Source organism: Corvus kubaryi, unplaced genomic scaffold, assembly GCF_017639235.1.
Source record: "Corvus kubaryi isolate FWS band 111438036 unplaced genomic scaffold, C.kubaryi_AGA036_p1.0 37277, whole genome shotgun sequence".
NCBI lineage: Eukaryota > Metazoa > Chordata > Aves > Passeriformes > Corvidae > Corvus > Corvus kubaryi.
In genome coordinates, this window is record NW_024581085.1 from 14239 (window position 1) to 27069 (window position 12831).

The window sequence follows — 12831 nt, forward strand, 5'->3', positions numbered from 1 at the left end:
GGGGGGGGTTGAGCCCCTCGGCCCCTCCTGGTTGGAAACTTGGGGTCCCGGAGACCCTGCAGGGAAGCTCAGGAGGGGATTGTTAGTGGGGGGAGCTGGAGCCCTCAAGCTCGGTGGGAGCCCCGGGATGTCACCTCGTGCCACCCTCAGCGCCATCTGGGGAGCCCCTCGGTGCCACCACCCCCTGCTCGCTTCACCCCCTTCCGCATGGGGAGGCCCCCCCAAATTCGGGAGGAGGGCAACCATGGGCGGGTCTGTGGGGGAAGGGGGTCTCACCCCCCCCCGCTGGGGCACTGCGGGGGGACCTCGGGGGTCCCGGGGCACCCAAAGGGTCCCGGAGAGCGAGTTTAACCCCTTCCCTTCCCCCTCGCCCCCCCATCATCCCAAACCTCCCAGCACTGGAGCTGAGGGTGCTGGTGGTGCCCGGGGAGGGAAACTGAGGCACGGGGAGAACTGGGGGACCCCACCCCGCTCCCCCCCGCAGGATCTGACCGCGAACCCACCCTGGGGGTTCGTGCCCCCGACCTCGGGGTCCCCCAGGGTTGGGGGGGGTGGTCGGGCAGGCTGAGACCTGACCCAGCTCAGCTCACGGGTGGGGCCGTGACTCACCCGCCCGGTCGGGCCCCGCTTTAAGGGCCCCCAGGTTTGGGGGGTCCCTGAGCCTTTTGGGGTGTTGAGGGGTAGCCGGGAGGGGGCATCCGGGCACTGGGGTCCCTTTTGGGGGCAGGGTGAGGGATTTGGGGTGCTGAGCCCATGCGAGGTGCTGGGGGAACTGGGGGTCCTCTGGTGTCTGGGGACGGGGTCGAGCCCAGGGCGTTTGGGTTTTTGCAGGTTGGGGGGGTCCCTGCTCCGTTTGGAGTCACCTGGGTTCCTCTTGGGATGGGGGGAGTGGGGTGCGGGGTTTGGGGGTGCTGAACCATTGGGGGTGCTGGGGGTTCATGAGGGGTGATGGAGGAAATGGGGGGAGCCCTGCCCTAGGGGGTCCCCCGTGTCTGAGGGTGGGGTCAAGGCCCCCCCCCCCCCCCCAGATTTTCCTGCCAGGGAGCCTGAACCCCCATTTCCACCTCTGAGGGACCATCCAAGCTCAGAGCCCCCAAATCCACCTCCCGAGTGGGCTTCTTCACATCAAACCCCACCTCTTCATGGAGGGGATCCCCAAAATCCGGGCGCTCAGACAGACACTTCCTGCCCCCCAAATTTTCCTGCATCAGGAGGTCCTCAACTCCCATTTCCATTTTTGTGGGACCCCCCAGTCTCAGCCCCCCACAAATCCTCCTTCTGAATGGGCTCCTTCACCCCAAAACCATGGGGAGGGGACCCCCAAAATCCAGGTGCTCAGGTGGGCACCTCCTCACAGAGCTGTGAGTTTATGGGGGTTCTCTGCCCCATAGCAGGGTGTCCCTGACACGTACTGGGGGCTGGTCCCTTGGCTGCTGCCCGGGTGGGGTTTTGGGGTGCAGTGACAAGCCGGGGCCCGTCGGGGCAATTAACTCCCGTAATTAGCGTCGGGAGGAACCGCCCAAACTCTTCGTACTTTCACACGCACACCCCTGCACTCCTCCCCTCCCGGCACCCCAAACCTCCGCCCGCTCCCTAACATCCCCCACGGCCCCCGAAGGGCTGCACCCCCAGACCCATTTGGAGTGTGTGTTGTGTTTTTATTTGGGGTGAGATGTGGAGTGACCCCGGGACTTGGGGAACCCTCAGGAGAGGGGACTGGGGGGGGGGGGGGGGTGGCTTGGTGTGCAGTCTCATTTTTGGGGGCCTGGTTGGGCTTTCGGGCACGTTCTGGCCCTTTAGAGGGTTTTCTGGATTTGGGATCCCGAGGGATTGGGGAGGGAGGGGTGGATGGTGGGGGAGGGATGGATACAGGGATATCCTGGGGTGCAGCCTGCCTGTTCCCCCCGGCAGGAATTTGGGGAGGGGGTGATGCTGCACTGGGGGGGGGGTATTGGGTCCAACCCCTCCGATCCCAATGGTTTTCCCTCAGAAATATGGGATTCCCTCCATCTTAAGCACCCACCACAACCTTTTTACCCCTGAATTCACCCCATTTTGGTGTCCTCATTTGCCCCTCATGTGGGAAGAAACAGGGGGACCTGGGTGTCCAGTGGGTGTTATTCCCATGGGATATTCCCATGGATTTCCGTGGGACCCCCAGGGTCAGCCCTACCCCTGCCTGGGGCCCACCCCCACCCTGTGACCCCCAGAAGGGCCCTCACCCCCTCAGGGGGATCCTGAGCGCCAAGTCCAAGTGGATGCTCCTTCCAAGGGCTACATCCCAGATGATCCCTAATCCTCATTCCCTGGGATCTGTTTCCCAGGACCGGGCTGGGCTGAGCTTTCCCTGTGGCTGGGCACGATGCGGGGTCCCATCCCTGGGCAGTGGGACAGCAGGAGAGGCGACACCATTGGCATCACAACAGTAACGAGGGTCCATCCCGCTCCTGGGGGCTGTAAATCCTGGCATCGGGGGTGCCATGAGCTCCAGCTCTGCTCCCGCCACGGATCCCGGGGCGCCCGGGGCTCTTGGCGATCCCAGGGTGCCGCCCGTCTTCTGCAACATCTGCTTTGATCTCCCGGGGCCCCACCTTGTTCCAGCCGTCACCATTCCCACTCCCAGCCCTGCAATTTCCCGGCTCCGTGGCTGTCAACGGAGCAGCCAAGAGTTTCCAGATGTGAGGTTTTCCCACTTGAAGCCAGTCCCAGCGCAGTTTTGGGGTGAAAACAGCTGTGTTTGGGCTCTGGTTCTGCTGCACATTTCCCTGGTTGGGAGTGCTGGGCACCTGTGCTGGAGGTCCCTGCTGCTGCCATGGGACACACCGGGGAGCTGGGATGTAGGGGTGCTCGATGGGTGGTGATAGCCAAGTTTGGGTGGGTGATGGTGGCCAGTGTTGGGTGCGTGACAGTGGCCAAGACTGAGCAGAGGATGGTGCCCAGTGTTGGGTAGGTGATGGTGGCCAGCACTGTGTGGGGGCTGGCCCTCCATGTTAGGTGGGTGATGGTGGTCGACACTGAGGGAGTGACGGTGGCCAGTGTTGGGTGGTGAAAGTGGCCAACAGTGGGTGAGGGATGGTGGCCAACACTGGTTGGGTGTCGGTGGCCAATGTTGGGTGGTGATGTTGCCCAGCATTGGGTGGGTGATGGTGGCCAGCACTTGGGTGAATTATGGTGGCCAACACTGGTTGGGTGACAGTGGCCAACCTTGGGCCCTCGGCTTTGCTCCTGATGCATTCCCATCCCCGCAAGCGCTGGAGCTTCCGAGATGCTCCACCTTGGAGTTCGGGAGGAATTTGGAAGCTGACCCCGTGTCCCAGTGAGGTGTCTCCACCCCTTGGTGGCAGGGTGGGGCAGGGCTTTGCTGGTCCAGCAGCTGCTTGGGCAAGTGCCGGGCTGGCCGCAGGCCAGTGGCTGGGCCAGGAGCTGGTGCTGGAGCCACCCTGGGAACTCCTGGCAGGAACGTTCTCCGCCTGGGCTCCAACAGGTTCATTTGGTTTTGGGGTGGATTTGCCGGTTGCGTAAGGTCGGGAGACGCAGCTGCCACCTCCTTGCCTGGGTTCAAACCACTTCCCTTCTCCAGCTGGAAAACCGGGGGCCCCTGGAGGGCGGGAGAGGGTTTCCAGGTGGGATTGGGGCGTGCAGGACAAGCACTGCCCAAGGGGAGCATCCTGTTCCCTGTTCCCTGCACTGCAAACCCCCTTGGGCTGAAAATCCTGGAGCTTCAGGAATCCCTGACGAGATTCAGGAGGAAACACCGGGACATGCACCCAGACACAGATTTACATATTTTCAGTGAAATAAAAAGCTGGGGGTGAACAGTCTCGGAGCTGGAACTGGTTCCACAAACCTCTCACAACGAACAGGATAATCCAGAGTGCTGGATTTTGTTGGCAGTGTGGGGTTGGGGGGAAGTTTTGGGGCTTTTTATTTGTTTTAACAGTGGGATAAACCAGGATCCTCAATAGAGACAGCTCAACACCTCATTAAAATAGAAATTAAAAGCAATTAAGCAATTAAATTGTGTCGTTTTTACAATGAGGTAGGCCGGGAGCAGCTCTGCTGAGCACCGCACGCTGTGGAGGGGCTGCAGGCCAACAAGGACCCTCAGAAAACATCCCAGAATCCCTGGAAGGTTTCTCAGAGGAGGGATGTGATCCCCTGTCAAACCTGTGGGGCAGGGAACAGTCTTGACCCCGCTGAGGAGTGGCCCAACACAGATATATCGGGATATTTCGGTCTCTGCAAATCCCAGTGTGTCCTGCCCGGCTCAACCCAACTCAGAGGGATCCAGAATGACTTAAAAACCCTTTCAGAAGATTTAAGAGGGTTTTAAAATCATCTTTATTGACATAAAATTAGTTTTAGAGCCCTGCCAAGCACTAATGCTCCCAGTTGTGAAACAGTTTGGAGAGCTCACGTCACCCCTCCTCGAAGCAGGAGGTTGAAGCGGAGTGCATCTGAGGGTGTGCCTGGGAGCCTGGGTTTTTGTTGGAATTCAGTGAACTCAGCCCCTGGTGTCAGGCCGAAAATGACAGATTTAGCTGAAACAAGGGTTTCCCCCGAGGGTGTGACACAGCAGAGAGTTCATGGGGCTTTGTGATGAGTGACAGCAGGCCACGGCCCAGGGAATTTGAGTTGGAGTTTGGCTCCAACACCAACAATCCTTTTGTTTTTCTTTGCTCTCTGGGGAGTGTTTGCAGGCAGGTCATGGTTGTGGCAAAGTGAGGAGGGCGTCCTTTCAAACCTGAAAACAATGAAGAGAATGAAACACCCCCCAAAAAAACGACACCTCCACTCCCCTGGCACCAACCAGCTCCCTGCACCATAAAAAGGGGGAACCCAGCCACTGCTCCCACACAGCTCGGCTCCGCTCACATCCCGAGTTCCAGCCTCAGCTCAGAATTTTGGGGACCCCTCACCATGTCTCGCCAGTCCTGCGGTCTCGGCAAGGGGTTCAGCTCCAGCTCCGTGTGTTTCGGGGGCAAGAACAAGGTCGCATTCGGCTCCGTGTCCCGTGGAGGATGCCGGGGATCCGGTGGCGCCGGTGGCTTTGGCAGCAGGAGCCTCTATTCCCTGGGGGGCAGTAAAAGCACCTCCCTGGGAGGATTTGGGGGGGGCTGGTGGTGCCTGCAGAGGCTTCAGCGGCCAAGGAGGCTTTGGCTTTGGGGCCGGAGCAGGATTTGGGGGCGGCTATGGTGCAGGGAGCTTCGCTGGAGGCCTCGGCAGTGGCTTTGGTGGCTTTGGTGGAGGATTTGATGGTGGGATGGGGAGCCAGGGCTTCCCCGTGTGCCCCCCGGGCGGCATCAGGGAGGTGACCATCAACCAGAGCCTGCTGGCCCCCCTCAACCTGGAGATCGACCCTGAGATCCAGAAGGTTCGGACGCAGGAGCGGGAGGAGATCAAGAAACTCAATGATAAATTCGCCTCCTTCATCGACAAGGTTTGGAGGGGCTTCACCCTGGGATCGGGTCCTGGCTTCCCATGGCTCCGGAGGGTGGGAATGACCGGGAGATGCCCATCCAGTGCCACCCGGAGCTGGGAGTTGCCCAAATCACCATAAACTGAAGGAGCTTGGGGTTGTTTTTAAGGGGAAAATGGGCTACTTTAAGGGGAACACTGGGCTATTTTGAAGGAGAAGGTGAAATTTTTTGGGTGTTTGGGGCTATTTTTAGTGGGATTTTGGGTGATCTGGGCTACTTTTAAGGAGAAGATCGGATTTTGGGTCATTTGGGCTATTTTAAAGGAGAAGATGGGATTTTTTGGGGAATATTTTTAAGGAGACATTGGGATTTGGGGTGTTTTGGGCTATATTTAAGGAGAAGATGGGATATGCAGTGATTTAGGCTATTTTTAAGGAGATAATTGGACTTTTTGGGTGTTTTGGTATATTTTGAAGATGTTGGGACTTCTTTGGCTATTTTGAACAAGAAGATGCCAAACCCATGAAGTTCATTGTGTTTCTCCCATTTAGAGGGTCCAGAATTGTGGAGGGGAGGTGACCCCCTTGTGCTCAGTCACCCCATCCACTGTGGTCCTACCTGTCCTGTAGGACTGGGAGTTATCCCACAGTAAATGGGAATAAAATATGGAAAACACATGGGGAAAAATCAGTAAAAAGATGGGGTTTTGAGGGAAGAATCTGACTTTTCCCACCTGTTCAGGTCCGGTTCCTGGAGCAGCAGAACCGAGTCCTGGAGACCAAGTGGAAGCTGCTGCAGGAACAGGGGGGTGCAGGAACGGGGGGCAGGAACCTGGACCCTTTCTTTGAGACCTACATCAGCGGGCTGAGGAAGCAGTTGGATTGTCTCTCCAGTGAGAAGCACCAGCTGGAGACAGAGCTGAAGAGCTTCCAGGACATGGTGGAGGACTTCAAGACCAAGTAGGTTGTTTGGGGTGCCTGGTGGTGACTAAACAGAGAGAAAAACTCACTTCAAGCAGACAAAAAAATGGAAATATTGATACTAATTTCAATATTGATTTTTTTTTTGCAATGGTTAGAAAATGTAAGATGTTTTGGGGAAGGTGAGTTTGGATGAAAAGTGGTGCTTTCTCAAGGTATTTCTCAGCTTTTCTCAGACTTTCTCAATATATTGCTGGAATTGTGCTTCTCCCTGAAGGAGGATCCTCCACTGTTTGTCTTCCTCAGTTAAGAGTCAGTGACATTACGATTTAATGAATTAATCAGTTGCTAAACCCAACTCTAATTTCCTTGTGGATTTCCTCATGGATTCCTTCCCATAATATCCTTCAGGATTTGAGAATTTCTTTGGAAGGTTGACAGGAGGCTAAAAAAAGGAAAGGAAAAATTTTCCTGCTGTTATTTATTATAATACATAATTTACTGTAGTCTACAAATACAAAATTAAAATGCGTCCAGTTGGAAAAAGTAGAACAAAGACTGGAGAAATGAATCCACTTGAGGAATTGCACAAAAGAGTGGGAAAGGAAGTCTGGGAGTCATTGGAATCAACAAGACCTGGGATCAACCAGAGGTTGCTGGGTGAAAATTGACTTTATATTTGGAAATGAGCACCTGAAAAATTTGGGTCCGTTTGGGATTTTGGGGTGTCCTGTGCAGGGCCAGGAGCTGAACTTGATGATCCCTGTAAGTCCCTTCCAAATCAGGAGATTCCATGATACCTGTGAGGAGCTGGAGGTTCTTGGATCTTGTGGAAGGAGCTTGGAGTGGCCGCAGGCACCGGGACTCACTTTAGCAGAGCCGGAATTCCTCTTTCCAGGCTTTCCTCACCCAGGCGCTGGAGATGCAGGAGCCAGGGCTTGTCCCGAAAGGCGAAGCGCAATTCCCTGTCCATAAATCTCCCTTGTGGCAGATCTATTTTTGCCGAGTTCATGAGTCTGAGGCCAACAATGTTCATTAGGCTGAGCCAGAGCCAAAACAAGCAGCCAGATTCCATCTCCCTCCTTCCCATCCACAGGTACGAGGAGGAGATCAACAAAAGGACAGCAGCTGAGAATGAATTCGTGCTCCTGAAGAAGGTCAAGTCCTTGTTTTTAACCTAAAGGGACTCCAGGAGAGCTGGAGAGGGACTTTGGACAGCGGCCTGGAGTGACAGGAGAAGGGGGAATGGCTTCCCACTGCCAGAGGACAGGGATAGATGGGATATTGGGAAGAAGTTCTTCCCTATGAGGAGGGTGAGGCCCTGGAATGGATTTCCCAGAGCAGCTGTGGCTGCCCCTATCCCTGGAATTTTCCAAGACCAGGTTGGACAGGGCTTGGAGCACCTTGGGATAGTGGAAGGTGTCCCTGCCCATGGAAGGGGGTGGAATTGCATTTAAGGTCCCTTCCAACCCAGACCATTCCATGATTCCATGAAATTTTAGATTAACCGGTGTGTGCCGGGCAGGTTTTCTCATCCCATCTCTGGTGCAGGACGTGGATGGAGTCTACATGGCCAAGGTGGAACTCCAAGGAAAATTGGATTCTCTGTCAGATGAGATCAACTTCCTCAAGTGTCTTTATGAGGCGGTGAGTACTCTGGGGACACCGGGATGGGAGAGGGTTGTGGCACCATAAGGAAGCTCTGGAAGGGCTAAATCTGGGTTGGGCATCACCTGCAGGAGCTGTCCCAGATGCAGAAGACTGTGTCTGACACCTCAGTGGTTCTCTCCATGGACAACAGCCGGAACCTGGACCTGGACAGCATCATTGCCGAGGTCAAGGCGCAGTATGAGGAGATCGCCAACCGGAGCCGACTGGAGGCCGAGTCCTGGTACCGCTGCAAGGTGAATGTGGCACACGCTGCTGGGGTTCTCCAGTGTCCAGGGGGGTGGGAGAGCTACTGGTGGCAGCTCAGGCCATGGCAAGATCTGGGATGTCGCTGGTGCTGGTCCATCTAGAGCGGACCTGGCACAGACTTGCTCTCCTTGGCTTCCCCGCGCTGGTGTGGGAGCAACTGTGAGGTCACAATGGACCCAATGTTCTCCTGCTGCTTCATCCCACCAGTACGAGGAACTGCAGGCGACTGCGGGCAAGCACGGGGACAGCCTCAAGGACACCAAGACCGAGATCTCAGAGCTCAACCGCATGATCCAGAGGATCCGAGCTGAGATCGAGAGTGTGAAGAAGCAGGTGGGTGTTATGTTCTTTGAGTAATGAGGATGACCTCTTGGTCTTGCCCTTTAGAGCTTCCCTGAAGGGAAATAAGTGTGGTGGGAATTGCTGGGCATGGGAAGGACCTGGGAACAGCTGAGCCTGAGTTGCTCTGGTTGCCCAGAGAAGTTATGTATGCTCCATCCATGGAAGTGTCCAAGACCAGGTTGGACATGGCTTGGAGCAACCTGGGACAGTGGAAGGTGTCCCTGCTCATGCTCCAGGTCATCTTTAAGGTCCTGTCCAACCCAAACCATTCCACATTTCTCTGATCTGGGATCATGGTTTCATCTCCCACCCGCTGCCCCCACCCCATTCATCCTGCCCATGTCTTGCCCTCCAGTGTGAGACCCTTCAGACATCAATCGCAGACGCAGAGCAGCGCGGGGAGGTGGCTCTCAAGGATGCCAGGGACAAACTGACTGAGCTGGAGACAGCCCTGCAGAAAGCCAAGGCTGACCTGGCCCGGCAGCTCCGGGAATACCAGGAGCTCATGAACGTCAAGCTGGCCCTCGATGTGGAGATTGCGACCTACAGGAAGCTGCTGGAGGGCGAGGAGTGCAGGTGGGTGGGATATAGTGAGAATTCCAACGTATCCTGATCAATCAATGGGAAAAATGTGTTCCATCATCTTCATAAAACATTAATGGTGTTACCACAAGCTGCGGACCATGGTCCTGTGGCTGTGACAGTGGAGCAATCCTGACCACTCCAGATGCTCTGGCAGGATCTGATGCTCCATCTCTTTTCCTTGCAGGATGTCTGGAGAGTGCCAGAGCTCCATCAGCATCTGTAAGTACTGTTCCCACGGGAGCGTGGCGGGCTGGGATCAGTGCTCCCAAACTTCACGGTGGCATCAGAAGTAACCTGGTGCCTTTTGTTCCTCTCCGCAGCTGTGGTGGGCGGCAGCAACTCCGTGGGAGGTGGATACGGCAGCGGATTGTGCCTTGGAGGAGGAGGAATTGGCTTTGGAAGCGGGAAAGGCAGCTGCAACACGGGCAGTGCTGGTTTATGCTTCAGCCTGGGAGGGGGCGGATTTGGTGCCGGGGGTGGATTCGGCTCTGGAGGGGCTGGATTTGGATCCCTGGGTGGGGGATCTAATTCGGTGGTGGTGGGGGGATCTGGCACCATCCTGAAGAACAGCAGCTCCACCAGTCGGAGGCCATAGGAAAGGGATCAACCCCCTTGGCCCCGGCACCCAGAGGAGAAAGGGAGCGAACTGCGCGATGACCCCCCAATGACCACCGAGTGATGGGCGCTGACGGCACCTTAAACCACCACCCAAACTGCGGGTGGGAGACAAACATGGCCAAACCCACCTGCTAAGGACTGAGATTCCCAAGAGCATCTGAGAACAGCTCAATCCCTCGTGCTCCCCTCCAGCTGCTGGACATCAGGGTGCCCAGGTCTCCTTCGGGAGCAGGACCTGCCCATTCATGGGGAGCCCCAAACCCAGCTGGGATGAGCCGCACCCTCCAAGCAAGAGGCACCTGACCACAGGCAGGAGCGGGGATGGATCTGAGTGCAGCTCCAAGTGTGGCGGGAAGCCCCAGCTTTTCTCAAGCTCTTGTGCTGGATCCAGGTTTAATCAGTGCCATGCATCAGCCACAGCTCGAGCTCTAAAACGGGAATTTCCTCCCGGTGCCTCGGCCCAGCTGAAGCTGTGTCTCACCCAACTGACTTAATTTGCTTTTTCCCCCCGAGTTTCACTCGTGCTGTTGTAAAACGTTTATTTTTCCTTAGGGTTCACCTTTCGCTCGGAACCATGGGAACAATCGTGTGTGTTTGCTTAAGCCTTTCTCCTTGGCATGTGCCATCCCCCAATAAACAAGAGAGGCAGAAACCTGGTGTGGTTTTCTCCCTGACCAAAGAGTTTCGTGTTGTGACAAGTCTTGTCTCTGATGAGATCTGAAAATGTTTCCTGACTTTCTCTTGCCCTTTCAAGTCTGAATTTAAAGGAACTCGGGTGAAGGTGCAGCTGGGGCTCCTCTCACTTCTCTCTGTCTCCAAAAACGTGGGGGGTTTGTGAGTTTGGCAGGAATGAGGAGAGTCTCACCGGGGAGGTTGTTGGAACTTTGGGTGCAGTGACAGTGACACAGTCAGGGGAGTCTTGGTGACAGCCCTGGGAATGAGCCCGCTCCTGGCAGAGAGAAAGAGGCAGCCCCTGGATCCTCGTCTCTGTCCTGAGGGATCTCTGGATGTGGCAGAGACTGTTGTCCCCCCATGGTCCCCACCAGATCTGAGCAGACTTCGTGGATTTTAGCAGACTCTTCCTTTCCTCCTTCTCCTCCTAAGCCCTTTCCATGCTGGAGTTAGCCAATTTGGGCTGTCCCCCAGCTACCCCACCTCTCCCTGGCCACCGTCCCTGACCACACAACTGCCCACCCTGTCTTCCGAGGTGGCCCCATGATGGCGGTGCCACAGCTGGAGCTCCCAGGTCACTCTTTGCACAACTCCAAGTGCTTTAGGAGCCTCCTACCATGGTTGGTGTGGGAGAAGGAAGGGTGGTCATCACCCCTCCAAATAATTTGGAGCTAATTCCTCAGTATCCATGATTTTGGAGCCAGCCCTGCAGCTTTTCCTGCTGTCTGGACTCACCAGGGACCCATGGATTGCTCTTAAGGGATCTCCAAATGGTAACTGAGACCGTTGGAAGAGCAAAACCTTCCCCCCTGCTCCATCAGACCCTACCTGTCCCCAAAAGCAGAGTATTTCAATACATTTCGATGCCCAAACTCCTGCTGTGGTTTGACCTCTTGCTCAGGAGACCTTGAATCAAATCCCTGGCCAACCACAGACTGTGCTTGGGGTGACTCATCCCATTTCTCCCATGTTCCATTCTGAGCTGGTAAAGGCTGAAGACACCCAGTACCAGCAGCGACAGGCGGAATGCCACAGTGGAATGTCACAATGCTGCCAGCATGGGCTTGTCACTGCTTGGGTGGGGACACAGTTTGGGCGATGGTTAAACATTTGGGGAGTTGTAAAAGTGACCTGAAGTGGTGTTGAACGAAAAGGCATTGACCTCCCTTGGCATCACCCCAATCCTTCAGAGTCACCCCAATCCCTCAGAGTCACCCCAATCCAAACTGGATTCTGGTGGGAACTCCCGCCTAAGGAGAGACAAAGGGCTTCTCCAGGAGCACAAAGGCCATCGTTAAAACAAACATACACACAAATCTCTCCCCTTTTGTTCCTGGGATGCACCAGCAGTTAGGGGAAAATTCTCCCAGGCCGGACACAGAGGTGACATAATTCCTGCTTTTTGCTGAAGGAGAGAAAACATTTTCTGTGGTCTGAAAATAGGATTGGATTCATCAGGGTTTGTCCCTGCCCAGGGCAGGGGATGGACCAAGATGAGCTTTAAGGTCCCTTCCAGCCCAAACTGTTCCATGATTCTGTGATTTCATGGTTTCCTCTCAGTTATTCAAGGCCTGTTTATTTTTACAGCATCATGGAACAGTTTGGGAGGGAAGTGACCTCTAAAGGTCATTTTCCTTCCCTGGGGGCTCCAGGAGAGCTGTAGAGGGACTAGGAAAGGGTCTGAAATGATGGGACAAGGCGTGATGGTATCCAGCTGGAAGAGGGCAGGATTAGATGGGCTATCAGGAAGGAATTCCTCCCTGTGAGGGTGGGCAGGCCCTGGAATGGATTTCCCAGAGCAGCTGTGGCTGCCCCATCCCTAAAAGGGCCCAAGACCAGGTTGGACAAGGCTTGGAGTAGCCTGGGATAGAGGGAGGTGTCTCTGCCCATGGCAGGGGTGGGATGGGATGATCTTTCCACTCCTTTCCACCCAAACCATTTCACTTCTGCCCATCCTGTTTGAACCGAGAGGTGATGTCGATACCCAAATCCCAGCTCAATTTCCTAAGCTTGGCTGAGCCGTGGCCATGACTCACCGCCCTGCGTTATCTCTCCGCGGGCGCTTGGGGCTCCACCGTTTGCTGACTCGGGAACTCTCTTCCCCTGGGAACGGGAGAACTTTCGGATCGTGTCATCCCGCCCACAGAAGGAGAAAACAATCCTAACAAAAATCCCCCAGGAAAATGTGACCAGGGGTTTGATAACGCTGAGGGAGCTGGGTCTTGCCTGGGCTGTTGGGGGACAGTGCCTCAGCCCCCATTTTTCTTGTCTGTGTACTGATTTATTTTCTATTTTTTGATTTCTTGCCTAAAAATCCCTCTGTCCAACCCCCGCATTCCTTTGCTCCCACAGTGATG

The 12831-nt window shown here is 55.5% G+C and overlaps 1 protein-coding gene across 1 annotated transcript; it reads left to right on the forward strand.

The window, feature by feature from the left end:
* Positions 1 to 4845: 4845 nt before the first annotated feature.
* On the forward strand, positions 4846 to 10454 carry LOC121663459 (keratin, type II cytoskeletal 4-like). Its single transcript, XM_042025739.1, is given in 10 exon segments — positions 4846 to 5100; positions 5102 to 5440; positions 6162 to 6379; positions 7437 to 7497; positions 7892 to 7987; positions 8080 to 8244; positions 8465 to 8590; positions 8955 to 9175; positions 9369 to 9403; positions 9505 to 10454. Coding segments are annotated over 10 exon segments (1716 nt in total). The 5' UTR covers positions 4846 to 4920; the 3' UTR covers positions 9780 to 10454.
* Positions 10455 to 12831: the final 2377 nt, after the last annotated feature.